The sequence below is a fragment of the Monodon monoceros genome, unplaced genomic scaffold (genome assembly GCF_005190385.1).
Source record: "Monodon monoceros isolate NGI ecotype Baffin Bay Population unplaced genomic scaffold, NGI_Narwhal_1 Super_Scaffold_2, whole genome shotgun sequence".
Taxonomy (NCBI): Eukaryota; Metazoa; Chordata; class Mammalia; order Artiodactyla; family Monodontidae; genus Monodon; species Monodon monoceros.
The window spans coordinates 43,494,486-43,506,704 of record NW_021703776.1 but is presented as its reverse complement, the minus strand read 5'-3'; the positions used below and the strand labels follow the sequence as shown (position 1 = coordinate 43,506,704).

The following is a 12,219-nucleotide window of genomic DNA, read 5'->3' as shown; positions in this document are numbered from 1 at the left end:
CTAGTGCCTGGCCTGGAATGAGGTAACAGGTGAGGTAGGAGGAGGAAAAATGTCTGCTCCGACTTGTGGACTGAGTCTGGACCCGTTGAGGAGATGCTGACCTCCCCACCGGCAGAGAGGGCCTGGTCCCGGGATCTCACCAGATACGGGTGAAGCTGGCCTCTTGGTTGTGTGATGGACAGGGTGAAGGGGAGAAGACAAGGACAAGGTTTGAGAGGGAATGGCGAGGGTGAGATAGAGACACAGATATGCAGAGACGGAGAGGATCAGAAAACCTGAGAGAGACACAGAAGGAGGTAGAAAGACGCCGAGGGACAGGCATGGAGTACAAGAAAGACAGAGGACACAGAAATGAGAGTGAGAGAGACAGCAAGGGAGAGATTGAGAAAAACAGAGACAGTGAGAGTCAGAGCAAAGAGGTGGAGACTGGGAGATACTGGCCGAGGAGGAGGTTTTAGGAGCGAGGGAGGTGGCAAAGGCTGCAAGCATCCCCCATCACCCCACCTCCACTCCCAGGCCGCACCCCCGCCTTGCCCAGCCCACGGCTAGGAGTCGAGCGCGCAAGGTCGCCCAGTCCTCTCGGCTGTCGCGCGCTGAATGGCTGGCGGTCCGCAGCGCCCGGGTCTCGGGCCTCCCAGCTACAGGTCCGCGGTGCCCCGCGTAGGCGCCCAAGGCGGGCTGGGGAGACCTGCACCCTCCGGCTCCCGTTTCCGCCCTACGCACCGCCCCACTACGCTTCCCGCCACTCCTCTGGCGGTCGCAGTCTTCCTCACGACCCTTGGGAAGGGTGCACTGCGGCCACCAGAGACACCGCAGGAGCCACTTCTCCCTGCGGGCCCAGCCCGCCGAGAGCCTAGGAGCGGGATCCATTTACACGGGGTATTAATTGGTCTTTGAGGAATCGTTCGCCCACGTGCCGATGTAATTGCCCGAGTCAGGAAGGTAGGCGAGCCGAGTGGTGGACCTACGGAGAAAGCACCACGGCACCGGCGCCGAGAACCCCAGCGCACTCCAGAGCGTCCCCCAGTGGCCGGGCAGGACCACGGATAGAGCCTGCGACTCCGCTCCGGAGTGGCTCTCGGGGTTCTCAGGGCCGCCGGTAGAGGTACAGCTGCTGGCTGCGCCAGGATCCTCGGGGCTCAGCTCACCCCACCCCTCCCTCTGAAACTCGGACTGCTTGCGCCTGCCGTGTGGCTGTTTTCTTCCGAAAGGCCAGTGTCTTATATCTCAAGTTCAAGTCCTGAGGACTTGCCCAGTCTCCTCCCCTTAAGTCATTTCTACCATCATTCGGCAGCCTCGGGAATCAGCGAGCCTCGGACCGCTCGTCCCACATCCAACGCGGGCAGTCCCGGTCTGTCCGGTGCAGTAGCCCGGCGCATTCGCTTCTCACCCTCCCTCTCTTTCTACCTCCCTTTCTCTCTTCCTCGCTCTCCCCCTCTACTTCCCCTCCCTCTCTTGCCTCTTAAGTTTCCTGCACCGTGAATCCAACTGTGCCAAGCCTAGGCTCCCGCGGAACCAATCCTGAGCGCGACCCGGGCACTGGGACGCGGACTCTGCCGAGGCTGGACAAGGCAGCGGGACCGGTCCGCGCCCGAGCATGGAGATGAAGCGCCAGGGAGGGCATGTTCGGGACGCCGGAGACGCCAGGCCCGAGTAGCTCCTCCATGGAGCCTTCTCAGAGCGGTCCCTGCTTGCTGGATTCGCCCCCAGTCCTGTGCGGTATGTACCCTCCGCCTCCACAGTCCCGATATGGGGGACACCTTGGGGTGGGGTCGGTGGGGCAGCAGGAAGGGGCAGCGGGGAAGGCCACTGGTTGGGAGACAGAGTGAGCCTGAGGGGTGACCCTCACAGACCCGGACAGGCTTCCACTCTAGAAGTTAGCGACTGGCTGTGCCCCTTCGCTCGAAAAAAGTAGTACATGTGTATGCGCGTGGTATCTCTGTGTGTGCAGGGAGCTCGAATGGGTAAATTGAAGCCGGCTTTCCTATATGCAAATTGCATTCACTTTCCCCACCCCCATCGCACCAAACGCGTGGAGATACCCGGTACCTAATCCTGGTCAGCTCTACCTACCCCTTCCTCTTCCCGCGCCCCCCTCGCTCAATATCTCTCGCTCGCTCTCCCTCTCTTTCTCTCTCCACCTCTCTCTGCTGGTGTGTACGTGTGTGAGCACTGCCAGGGCTGGCGAAGAACCAGCCACCGCCTTTAGTCCGAGCCTCCCGGCCATCAAACACTAGGGCAGGTCTCGCTGCCAGAGACGCTTGGTCTCGGAACCAGCCTGCACGCGGCTCTGTGTGCCCCGTCACCTCCTGGCTCCACCTCCCGGGAACTCGCACCCGAGCAGCACAGGGCGCAAGGAGCCCCTCATCCTCCAACCCTCCTGCCCGCCTGCCTGCGGACCGCGCGCTCGCGGGTTTCAGGCGCTGGATTTGCTCGTTTTCAGTTTTTTCTGCCTCCCCCACCTCCGGGTTTTTTTTTTTTTTTTTTTTTTTTTGGTCCATCCCTCCCGCCACGACCCCCTTTCCGCGCTTGGTTGCCAAGCCTAACCTTGCCCGCGTGGTCATGGGATGTCTAATTTCATTTGTATCTAGGCTGCTGAGAGCGCTCCTTGCTCTATAAAGTGGATGTCAGGTGGATCTATGTTTTTGAAGGAACAAAGACTCAGCGAACGCACCGCCGAGGAAGTTTGAGACGCGGGAGGATGCAGGCTACGTGCTGGTACGTGCTTCTCCTCTTGCAGCCCACCGTCTACTTGGTAAGTCGCTGCCAGTCCCGCGCCCCCGCAATCACACCCTGGTCGCAAGGCCAGGCAACTGGGGGCGCGCGGGAGGAGGGTGAGACCGCCAATTCAGCGAGAGCGACGTTCCTAGCGACGGTGTTGGAACAACTTTGTCAAACTGATCTCCCCATCCCTGTGGGATTTTCCGGGGCTCCCACCCTCGTTTCCTGCTCCAGTACCCCCTCCTCTCCTGCGATTGATTCTAAACCGCGTCTAGGGCGCCCTAGACACCCAGAAACCGAAGAGATAGCTGGACGGGATGCTTTATAGGGAGAGAAGGCAAAGAGAAGGGGTGGAAGACAGGGAACTCTTATTAGTTCATCCAGAGTTTAAACGAAAGGAAATGGAGGTGGAGAATGGAAAGCAATGAATCTGCCCAGGTCCCCGACTTTGAAAGTAAATCCACCCACCTAACCCCCAGTTTGGAGATGCGGCACATAAAGAAGTGCAGGTAACTTTGTTCGACTTGTAGGGTTCAGACAGGACAAGTTTAACTATCTAGGAGCCCCACAAGCGTCCAGATGGAGTTGGGTCAGAGATGCTCCAGCAAACATGTAGAAGCTCCCCTTCTCTCTCCTCCCAATCTCTCCTTCCCACCAGATAACCAAACCCCAGTTCCAGTGCTGAGCCCCCTTATTAGGGAGTGGCAGACCTTGTCGCTAGGGAGAAAATACTAAGCAAAGCTACCATCCAAGTCCTCCCAGAGCCGAGTTTTCTGAGATCCGGACTTTGCCCACTGTTGGAACTGGGGTTTGCGTGGGCGGGGTGGGGGGCTTTGAGGGAAGCACTTTATTGTGGTGGTGGTGGTGGATTGGTAGCTGTGGACACAGCGCAGAGCCAAGACCGAGAGCACAATTTCTCGGGTCTGACTTCAGGGAGGGCCAGGGACAGTCTTATCCTGCTGGTGAAGTTGTGCTCACTGCACAGAACCCCATAACCTACCTCTGGGCCGCAGGAGCGCGCTGAGGGCTCTCTGTGTTCCGAGTAGGAACAAGAAGCGCTGGGGCGGCATGATGGGTTGAATAAACGGGAATGGGGTGAGCGGTGCCGTCTCAACCCCAAGGGCTTGAGAACCCACAATCCTTGGAGCAAAAGTGTTGCCATACCTGCAGTTGAGAGTGTTTCCCAGCTGTTGCCCTGGTGCCTGTGACTGCAGGGCTGCTAGTTGTGTGAACTCTGTATATGCTAATGAATGTTTATGTATACGTGTGTGTGAATATGAATGTAAGGGTATGTGTGTAAACGGGTTTCAGCTGGAATCCAAGAACCCTCAGTGTTGCGTGTGTTTGCACCTTTATCGCCTGACCGTGGCAGCCGCGGACGCCAGAGGGCGCTGCGCGTCAGTGTCCTCGCCTACAGGACACCTTGGGGTAAACAGGTGAAAGCCCGAGCAGCCAATCCAAAAGAACTGCCTTTCTGACTCCTTTACCGAAGTCTGTGCCTTCCCCGGCTAGAACGCAGACGCACTACAAAAAGTGTCCTTCCCATTTCTCATCTTCAATCATTCTTGCCCACCTGTGTCCAGTAAACCCACTGACATTGAGAGCTTAGAGAAGCAGGGCAGAAAGTTTGGCCAGAGGAAACACAGAAATTGTTTGTTGAAAGAAGGGGGAGGGACCCAAAGTGAAAGCTACAGAGGGAGAATATTAAAGATTCCCTTGACCATGGAAACCCTCCTGCCCCTCTCCTCTGCATACCTTTACGCAGGACCTGAACCTCAGGACTGTTCGTAATGTCCTTGAACTGTGCTCACACACGGCAGAAGCTCGCGGCTGTGGTGCAGTTATTGCTTGGAACAAGTATTTCGATAGTCTGGAAAATAATCTGTCAAAAGTAGAAGTGAAATCAATACGTTGTGTTAAATTTTAAATGTGTTTGTTGGCAGTTAAACCGTTTTCCACTCATTACAACAACAGTGCTGGATTTATTCTAATGCGCTGCGTTCTCAACAACAAGCGCATTAATTCTCCTTTAATTGTAAACTGGGAGCATTTGAAAACCATTCAGTGTGAAAATTATGCTGATTCAATTACCGTTTAGTTACAGACTTCATTACCTGAATGCCTTTTGGCAATACAGAGAAAGGAGACAATTTTTCCAATTTCACTCAAAACAATACAAAATGTGAACAATAAAATAGAGAAGGCGATTTAGAAGTCCATTCTTTTTCTCTCCGATCTAAAGTTGTTTTGTGTGTCGGGGATTAGAAACCACACGCACCACAAAAACAAAAGGCTGGTGGCTGTGACCCAAGGCAGTATTTCCAGGGATTGCAGTCCCATGGTTATTTGTCAGCAAGATCCCAAGCTGTTTTCCAGGAGGAGCAAGAAGCTGACTTTTACCATGGAAATGAATTTAGAAGGGTGAATTGGGCAGTCAGGACAGGTTGGATTTCGGCGAGTAAATAAGTAGAAACCCTTGATTAAATCTCTGGGGCAATGAGACAGACCAAGAAGTGGTCAAAGCTTCTTCCTCCATCTATTTTGTTAAATACCAGAAACAGTAACTGAATTTATCATTTATTTGGAGCCGCACCCCAAAACATCCCAGACCTTTGCAAGAAACTGCAATAGATGCCTGCAGGTTGTCAGGAGATGCTTCAAGTTACGCTCCAAAAAGGCAGGGGTGGCAGAGCCATTATTTTATTTTTCCCCTTGAATTGCCACAATCCAGGGAGGAGTTAAATGAATAATTTTTTTGTCCTTATGGACTCACACCACAAGTTAAGTGACGGGGCACTCTGTACATTGCCTCATAGCTGATACCACAGTATCACCTTTCTCTTTAAGCCCCTGGAATCCCAGTTATATTTCCCAAGGAATAATCACACATTATGTTCCAGGATCAAGATTTGTTTAGGTATCTCCTATGCAACAATATTGAGGCTTCTGCTTATAGAGACATACCTTAAATACTCCCAATTTTAAGAAGATTTTTTTTAAGTGAAAAATAACTCTCTATCCAGCAGATCAGTGCTCCATATTTAAGCCACAGTTCCCAGCCTGTATTTAGGTGAATGTTCTCAAAGTATGTTTCTTGGCCCAGGGTTCTTTGAATGCCTGTTCTAGTTTGAGAATTTTGAGTCTTTTTTTGTGCTTTGAGAGATGGGTCTGTCCTGTTTCAAACTAGAAGCCTATTTTAATACTGCAATGGGAAATTAGAGATGTGTCTGCAAAGTTACCTCCTGAAGCATATTAGCTAGGATACTCAAAAATCACCACAGGGCTAACTCCAGCCATAAATGCAGGGGAGTGGGAAATCATTAAAAAAAAAAAAAAAGGGCAAGGAAATCTTCTGTTTACTGAATATTATTGAATTGCAGATTTAAAATTCTGAATTCAGCAGGAGAGGAACTTATAGTGTAATAATACTTGTTAAAAATAAAAAAGTCCTGCAATCTTTATTCTCCTGTCAGTTCTGGATTGATTCCAGGATATTTTCAGTATGATATAATGGGGTAACAGATAATAGCATTTTAACAGAATTGAAGCACACACTGGATAATCTAGGGCAATGTGGTTTCTGGATCGGAAGAATGAGAGTCCTAAGTTGAGTTATGAGCTGAAGGACAGGCATGAGCACACAAGGAGGGCACCTCCCAGCAGAAGGCAGAGGTGTCCTGCTTGGGGGCTCACCTGTGGCAATTTTCAGAGTCAAGAATTAAGTAAAATAGCACTCCCAGGGCATGTTAACAAAAACGTCACTCAGAAACTGAGTCCAGAGATTCTGCTGAGAGGTTGAATGATGCTACTGTGATCAAGTCACACATCCACAGTCTATTCTGAGAAGAGGCCCCTTGTCCTCCAATTTAGTTCCCACCATTTTTGCTAGGAAATTAATTTGCTAATAATCTAGTCGCTTTTTTAACCAATATGGGCAAAAATGGGAAGTTCTTTCTCAAACTTGTGCTTAACATTTTGATTCATCTATTCCCTTGAATTTAGGGTATCCTGAAAATATGAATTCCATACCAATTGTTTAACAGAGATTAAAGCATGGTTAATATATTCATGGAATACTACCTCTACACTGTTAGAAGCCAGACTGTTTGGGTGAATTCCACTCACTATGAAGGTAGCTGTTAAGAAATGTGGAAGCTAAGGGAAAAGTAGCAGGAAAGAGATCACCAATGTCTATCCTTTGGACTAGGTATGTGTACTTCCCATTCTTTGAAAATTAAGCCAGCTGACCGCTGAACATTTTAATTAATTTCAGCTTATTCCTGAAAAGAAAAGCACAATACCTAACAGCAGTGATTCAGTGTTCTCTATTAAGGTCAGCTCTCGGAGGCAGTACTATAAGTTACCCAATCCCACTGAATTTCCTGACTCTTGTGCCCTAGATCAGCCTTCCAGATAAAGGATTAAACCTAGATTTTTAAAGGAGCCTATGCCCCAGCAGCACAAAATGAGAACTCATCAGTCTCAAGACCTATTCCAGGGCTCTGTGAGAGGAGAAGTTGCTACCACTCCAGGCATTTCCCTGAAACAGTCAACTCTCCACTGACCAGGAAAGCAGCTCTCCGGGGGTGTGGAAAGCACTTGGGTGGGTCGCACTTCTACTCACTTCCAGGAGGATTATACTGGTCTGGGGCCTTCTAGTGATACTTTTGGGGAAACAGCTTTCAGTATTAGAAGGAGAGAACTAGAATTGCTCCAACTTTCTCAGCAGTGTTTTCCCAGAAAGCCATTAAGTTTGTGGCTCCTCTTTGTGTGAAGGTGATTTCCATCTGGCTTTGAATTGTTGGCGGCTATTTCCTCCTTAATGAAAGTGTTGTCTGGGTGAAAAATATATCAGGTGGCAGGGAAATTGGTTGATGTTTTTGAGATAGGTGACCAATGTCCTACTTTTCTATCTGAGGGAAGATTTTCTGCAGACTACAGAAATTGACAGTATTGTCCAGGTAATAACCACCGACCACAATATTTTCAAAAGGGCATTTGAGTGATGAAAGCATTTGGATATTGCTTTTTCAAATAAGCAATTTTCTCTCTTGGGCTTCTTTGATTTTTATAGGGGTGTGGGGGAGAAGGGGCCACGCATTGGCAAAAGGATGCCTTCCCGGCTTCGCCTAGTTCTGAAATACCTAGGTACTTGTCAGCCTTGCTTGGAATTGCGGGGTCTGAAGAGCTCTCAGTGAGTTTGACTGTCGCCGCAGTGATATTAAGGGTCAAAAGGGAATCCTGAGAATGAAGAATAACCCTCTTGTTGCACTCTTCCTCCCATAAAGAAAGCTGATGGAAGCTGTGAAAGTTTGCCTGCTCTGAAGCGGCTAGCTAGGAAGCGTTTTCTTTCTTTTTTCTTTTCTTTTCTTTTCTTTCTTTCTTTCTTTTTATCTTTCTTTTTCTTTCTTTCTTTCTCTCTCTCTCTCTTTCTTTTTTAAAAAAATGCCTAGGTTTGATTCGATTCAGGTAAGTTCTCTTAAAGCAACCTCGTCCTTTAGGAGCTTCAGATCTCTTTCTAAGACCTTAACAGTCCGCGCCATTTTAATTAATAGAGGGAAGTAGGCGAGTTAGCCTGCCGGGCGCCGTCGGGTCAGCGACTTCCAGAGCAGCTGGGTGGCAAGGCGGGTCTGCTCCCTCGCCTCCCCCTACATTCTTCTAGCCAGTCCTGCCGTCAGTTTGCGGGAAGTTGCGATCTTGATTTACCCGCTACTCAAGCCCCAGACCAGCTCTTTTTCTCTAAGTCAGCACTAACCCCTCCAGGAGCTCGGTAAACACGGCGCGCGCGCATTTTTCTGCTGCCGATGGGCAGGTTGACGACTCCGCTTGAAGGAATGTGACAATAAAGTGGGAACCAAAGCTTGGCAAGCACTTAAGGATAAAAAGGTTCCGCCGTAAGGATGTCACTCAATTTATTGTGAAAGTCGAATGAATTACCTTAAATGAAAGTGCTTCCCAGATGAATATTACCGGCAATTTCCTGAGCTGGCTCTGTCAGCACGAGATGAGGAAATGCCAACCCAGATCAGGAAAGAGCGCCCATCTCAATTACTATGCCAGCCTTTCAAGAGCAGCTTTTTATTGAGATGATATGTATTGGCGGCTTCTTCAAGCCCCTCCGCGCGCCCAGGAGCGCGTTGGCGCATTTTCCAGGTTTGCTGTCTGCCCTCGCGGGTTGCTGGCTGTTGTTTAAACTTCTAATGAGCTTGCCGCGTTTCTGCTGCGGGCTCCAAACCTGGTTGCCTCTTCTGTAAAGAGCTTTCCCTAGTATGTTTTGTTTACTTCGGAGGTGGGGGCTGGCGGGGGGTGGGTGGGGGTGGGGCGGAGAGAATTCCCCTTCTAGGGGTCCCATTGTTATAGAAGGTTCCTCGGCATCAGGTCGGGGGCTCAGGAAGGCAAGTCGGCGCCCAGAGCTGGGGCCTGGGGATGGTGCGTGCCGTAGGGCCTCAGGAGCAGAGAGCGCGCTGCACGTGCCCCTCCCGCCGCGGCTAGCGAAAAGCCTTCGCCGGCTCCCACTTCCTTTAAAATTAATGAGCTTATTTTACTTGTTCCAGCCGGAAATACGGTGGGGAGGGTGATAAGCAGGCCGCGGCCGGAGCACACCGCTGCATCTGCATGAGAATGGAGAACCGTGAGGCTTTTCTGGTGCTGTTTTTCTCCCACAGTAAGACAAATTGCTGCTTGTAAAAACCGAGTGTTTCCTTAGAAACTGGCTCGTGGGGGCTCTCCTCGTCCCTGCCGAACCTGACTCTGGCCGGGCCTCGCCCAATATCCCCGCCGCCCTAATGGATTCTGACGGGAAGGATCGAGACAGCGGCTCGAGGGGCGCGAAGAGAGGCTGCGCGCCCTCGCCCCACCGGAGGAAGCGGGCGTCCTCCTGACATATGCCGCCCCCGTTCTCAGACCCCCTTTCCCACCCATTGATTTTCAAGGCCATTTCAAGTCATCTTCAGTTAGAAGCGAGAAACTTCCTTCGACGTAGGCTTCAGACCCTCGACTCGGAAACTCAGCCCTCTGACCGAAGCCGCGGAGTTCGGGCCCGGGAAAGTTTCCCAGCCTGAGTCACCGCCGTCACAGTTGCGCTCTCCAGTGTCTGCTTTTAGCCTCAGGTGACCTCCAGCAGTCCCAACGGGTTTACGAAAACACAGGTGCAGCCCTCTCGCGTCTGGACCCCAAGGCCTCACACCAGAAGCGTGGCTTCTGGGGAACTCTTCGTTGATGCCGCCGAGCTTCGATGCTTCTGGGGCAGCCGGCAGGACAACAGCGGTTCTCCGGAGGGAGGCCGTGGCGCGGAGGGAGGCCGTGGCGCGGAGGGTGAATGGGGCCTTGGCCGGAGGCCGGCGGCTAGGCAAGCCGGGCCCGCAGAGCGATCCCTCAGGACCACGGACAGCGCCACAGGCTCCGCCCCGCGTGGTGCCCGCGGCCCGGCCTCCCTCCCAGCCGCGGTGCGGGCTCGGCCCCTCTACAAGCAGAGTGCGCGCTTTCCGCAGACACCTCGCTGCCGCCCAGTCGCGACCTGAACCACCCGCCTCCCCCTCCCAGTCTTTCGGGAGCACTAAGCTCCGATCGCTAGGTCCCCAAGGTTTCCTGTGGTCCGAGCCTCTCGTTAGCGCTCCTTTCCCCGCCCCCTCCCTGGTGGCGGCGTCACGTGGTCGCCACAGAGTTTGTCCTGAGGAGAGGTGAATCCTTCTTTTCCTCCACTTTCTCCTCCCCTGCCCCCATTGCCTCGCACAGTTCGTTAAATCTACCCCTCCTCCCAAACAGAAACGCGAATCCTGTGAGGTAGAGCGGCAAGCATCTTTAACACTGTAAAAGGCTCGTTTGACAGACAAGGAAACTGAGGTAGGAGGGGAACCAACTGTCTCGAAAGAGTAAAACCAAGTGGGGAACAATGAGTCCTGCCCTGTCTCCCACCTGCGGGGAGCACGGCTGGAGCCACCAAGTCGCCCACCAGATATGCGCCTTTGAAAAGCAGCGCGGGGTGGAGTGGGGTGCGGAGTCCTAATTATTATGAATTTCCAGAGGAGCAGTAATTATTCACGGAGAGCAGGCGAAACAACGGCCTGAGCAAGGGAATCGATATATTTGCTATCGAAAGTGCCTGGCTCGCCCGTAATGCAGACGAATGGGGATGCAGCCTCATTATTTTCCGTGGTTAGGCTCCCCGGCGTGGGGCCCGAAGCAGCATGGGATCTATCATCATTAGACCCGGGATGGGGTGGGGGGCAGTTTCTCCTTACTTACTTAGCAAAACAAACACTCCACCAACCCTACCCCCTCGAACACTGATAAACAACCGTCGTTCCTCCTCCTCTTGCCCCTCCCCTCGCCCTCTTGCTCCGGCTTCTGTTGCACACTCCCCCCACCCCGCCCCCAGGCCTCCCCGAGCACTCTAGAGCGGACACTGCGGTCACTTGAAGTGCGAGCAGTTCCTGCTTGGCGGCGGTCACACGGTTGATTTGGTCCAGAAATAAGCCGGAGAGTACCGAGCGTTGGCGCTAGGGGTTCTCGGTGTCAAAGACGAAGGTTGGCTGGAAAGTTCCGTCCTTTTCTCTCGCCTTAGCGTCAGAGCCAGTCCTTTCTGGACTCCCGATTCTGCAAATCCCCGCAGTATTAAAGGAGCAGAGGTCTGGCAGGTAGTGCTCCATCAACCCGTGTGAGAAGCCAGCTTGGAGAAATGCAAGCCCGAGAGAAGAGAACGAATCTGGAGGTGAAGGGAAGTCGAATATTGAATAGGAAGGGAAGGTTTAGGCATAACGCCTCCAGGGTATTCTCGAAGGTCCCCGGTGAGAACGGCCTTCTTCCAGCTCCAGGTGAGGTGCTGGCCATTTGCCTGCGCGCGCCAGTCAGCTGCAGTTTTCCAGGAGTGGGAATGGGCCCCACCTGCACCCACTGGAGTCGCCGAACTGCTGAGGGTCCTGCCGAGTATATTACACAGCGTCTCCCCATTTATCTTCCGTTCTGCAGCCCTCACGCCCTGGCACAGCCTTTCTCACTCCTAGAAGTTGCCTGACGCTCCTGGTGGGCAGCTGCTGGGATGAAACTTGTATTCCTGTACAGGTGTCTTCACTGTTCCCTGAAATGCCACAGTTCTTATGGTCAAGTGAGGGGTGTGTGTGTGTGTGTGCCCGTGCGTGCACGCGTGTGTGTGTGTGTGTATCTTTGAGTGCTTGGTCTTCATCTGGCAGCCTTTCCCTTATTACAGCAGATCAATGCTGCAGAGAAGATAGGGTGTGCCCCTTAAAAAAACCCTAACTCCTCCTCCTTAATTGCAGTAAAACTATCATAGTTATAATAACATTTATAATAATACTGATGAGAACAAAATTTAAAATTGTGGACTTCCAGCCACTAAAGTAATAATAATACCCTTCTCCCCTGGAATTTTCTTTTCTTTGGAGCCCAGCCTTTCATGGTACATTGTAATTACCTGAGTGTCTTTGTTTCCTTGCCAGCAGAGACAGCTAGCCAACACAACACCAGCACTGTATGATCTAC

At 52.0% G+C, this 12,219-nt stretch overlaps 1 protein-coding gene across 1 annotated transcript in view; it reads left to right on the top strand.

Moving 5' to 3' along the window:
- Nucleotides 1–572: 572 nt before the first annotated feature.
- Nucleotides 573–12,219, top strand: part of NXPH1 (neurexophilin 1) — a 293,131-nt gene continuing 281,484 nt past the window's right edge. Inside the window, exons 1-2 of the mRNA XM_029233794.1 lie at nucleotides 573–1,719; nucleotides 2,592–2,755. Coding sequence (XP_029089627.1) covers nucleotides 2,702–2,755 — 54 coding nt within the window. The 5' untranslated portion in view covers nucleotides 573–1,719; nucleotides 2,592–2,701. The remainder of the gene's footprint in view (nucleotides 1,720–2,591; nucleotides 2,756–12,219) is intronic.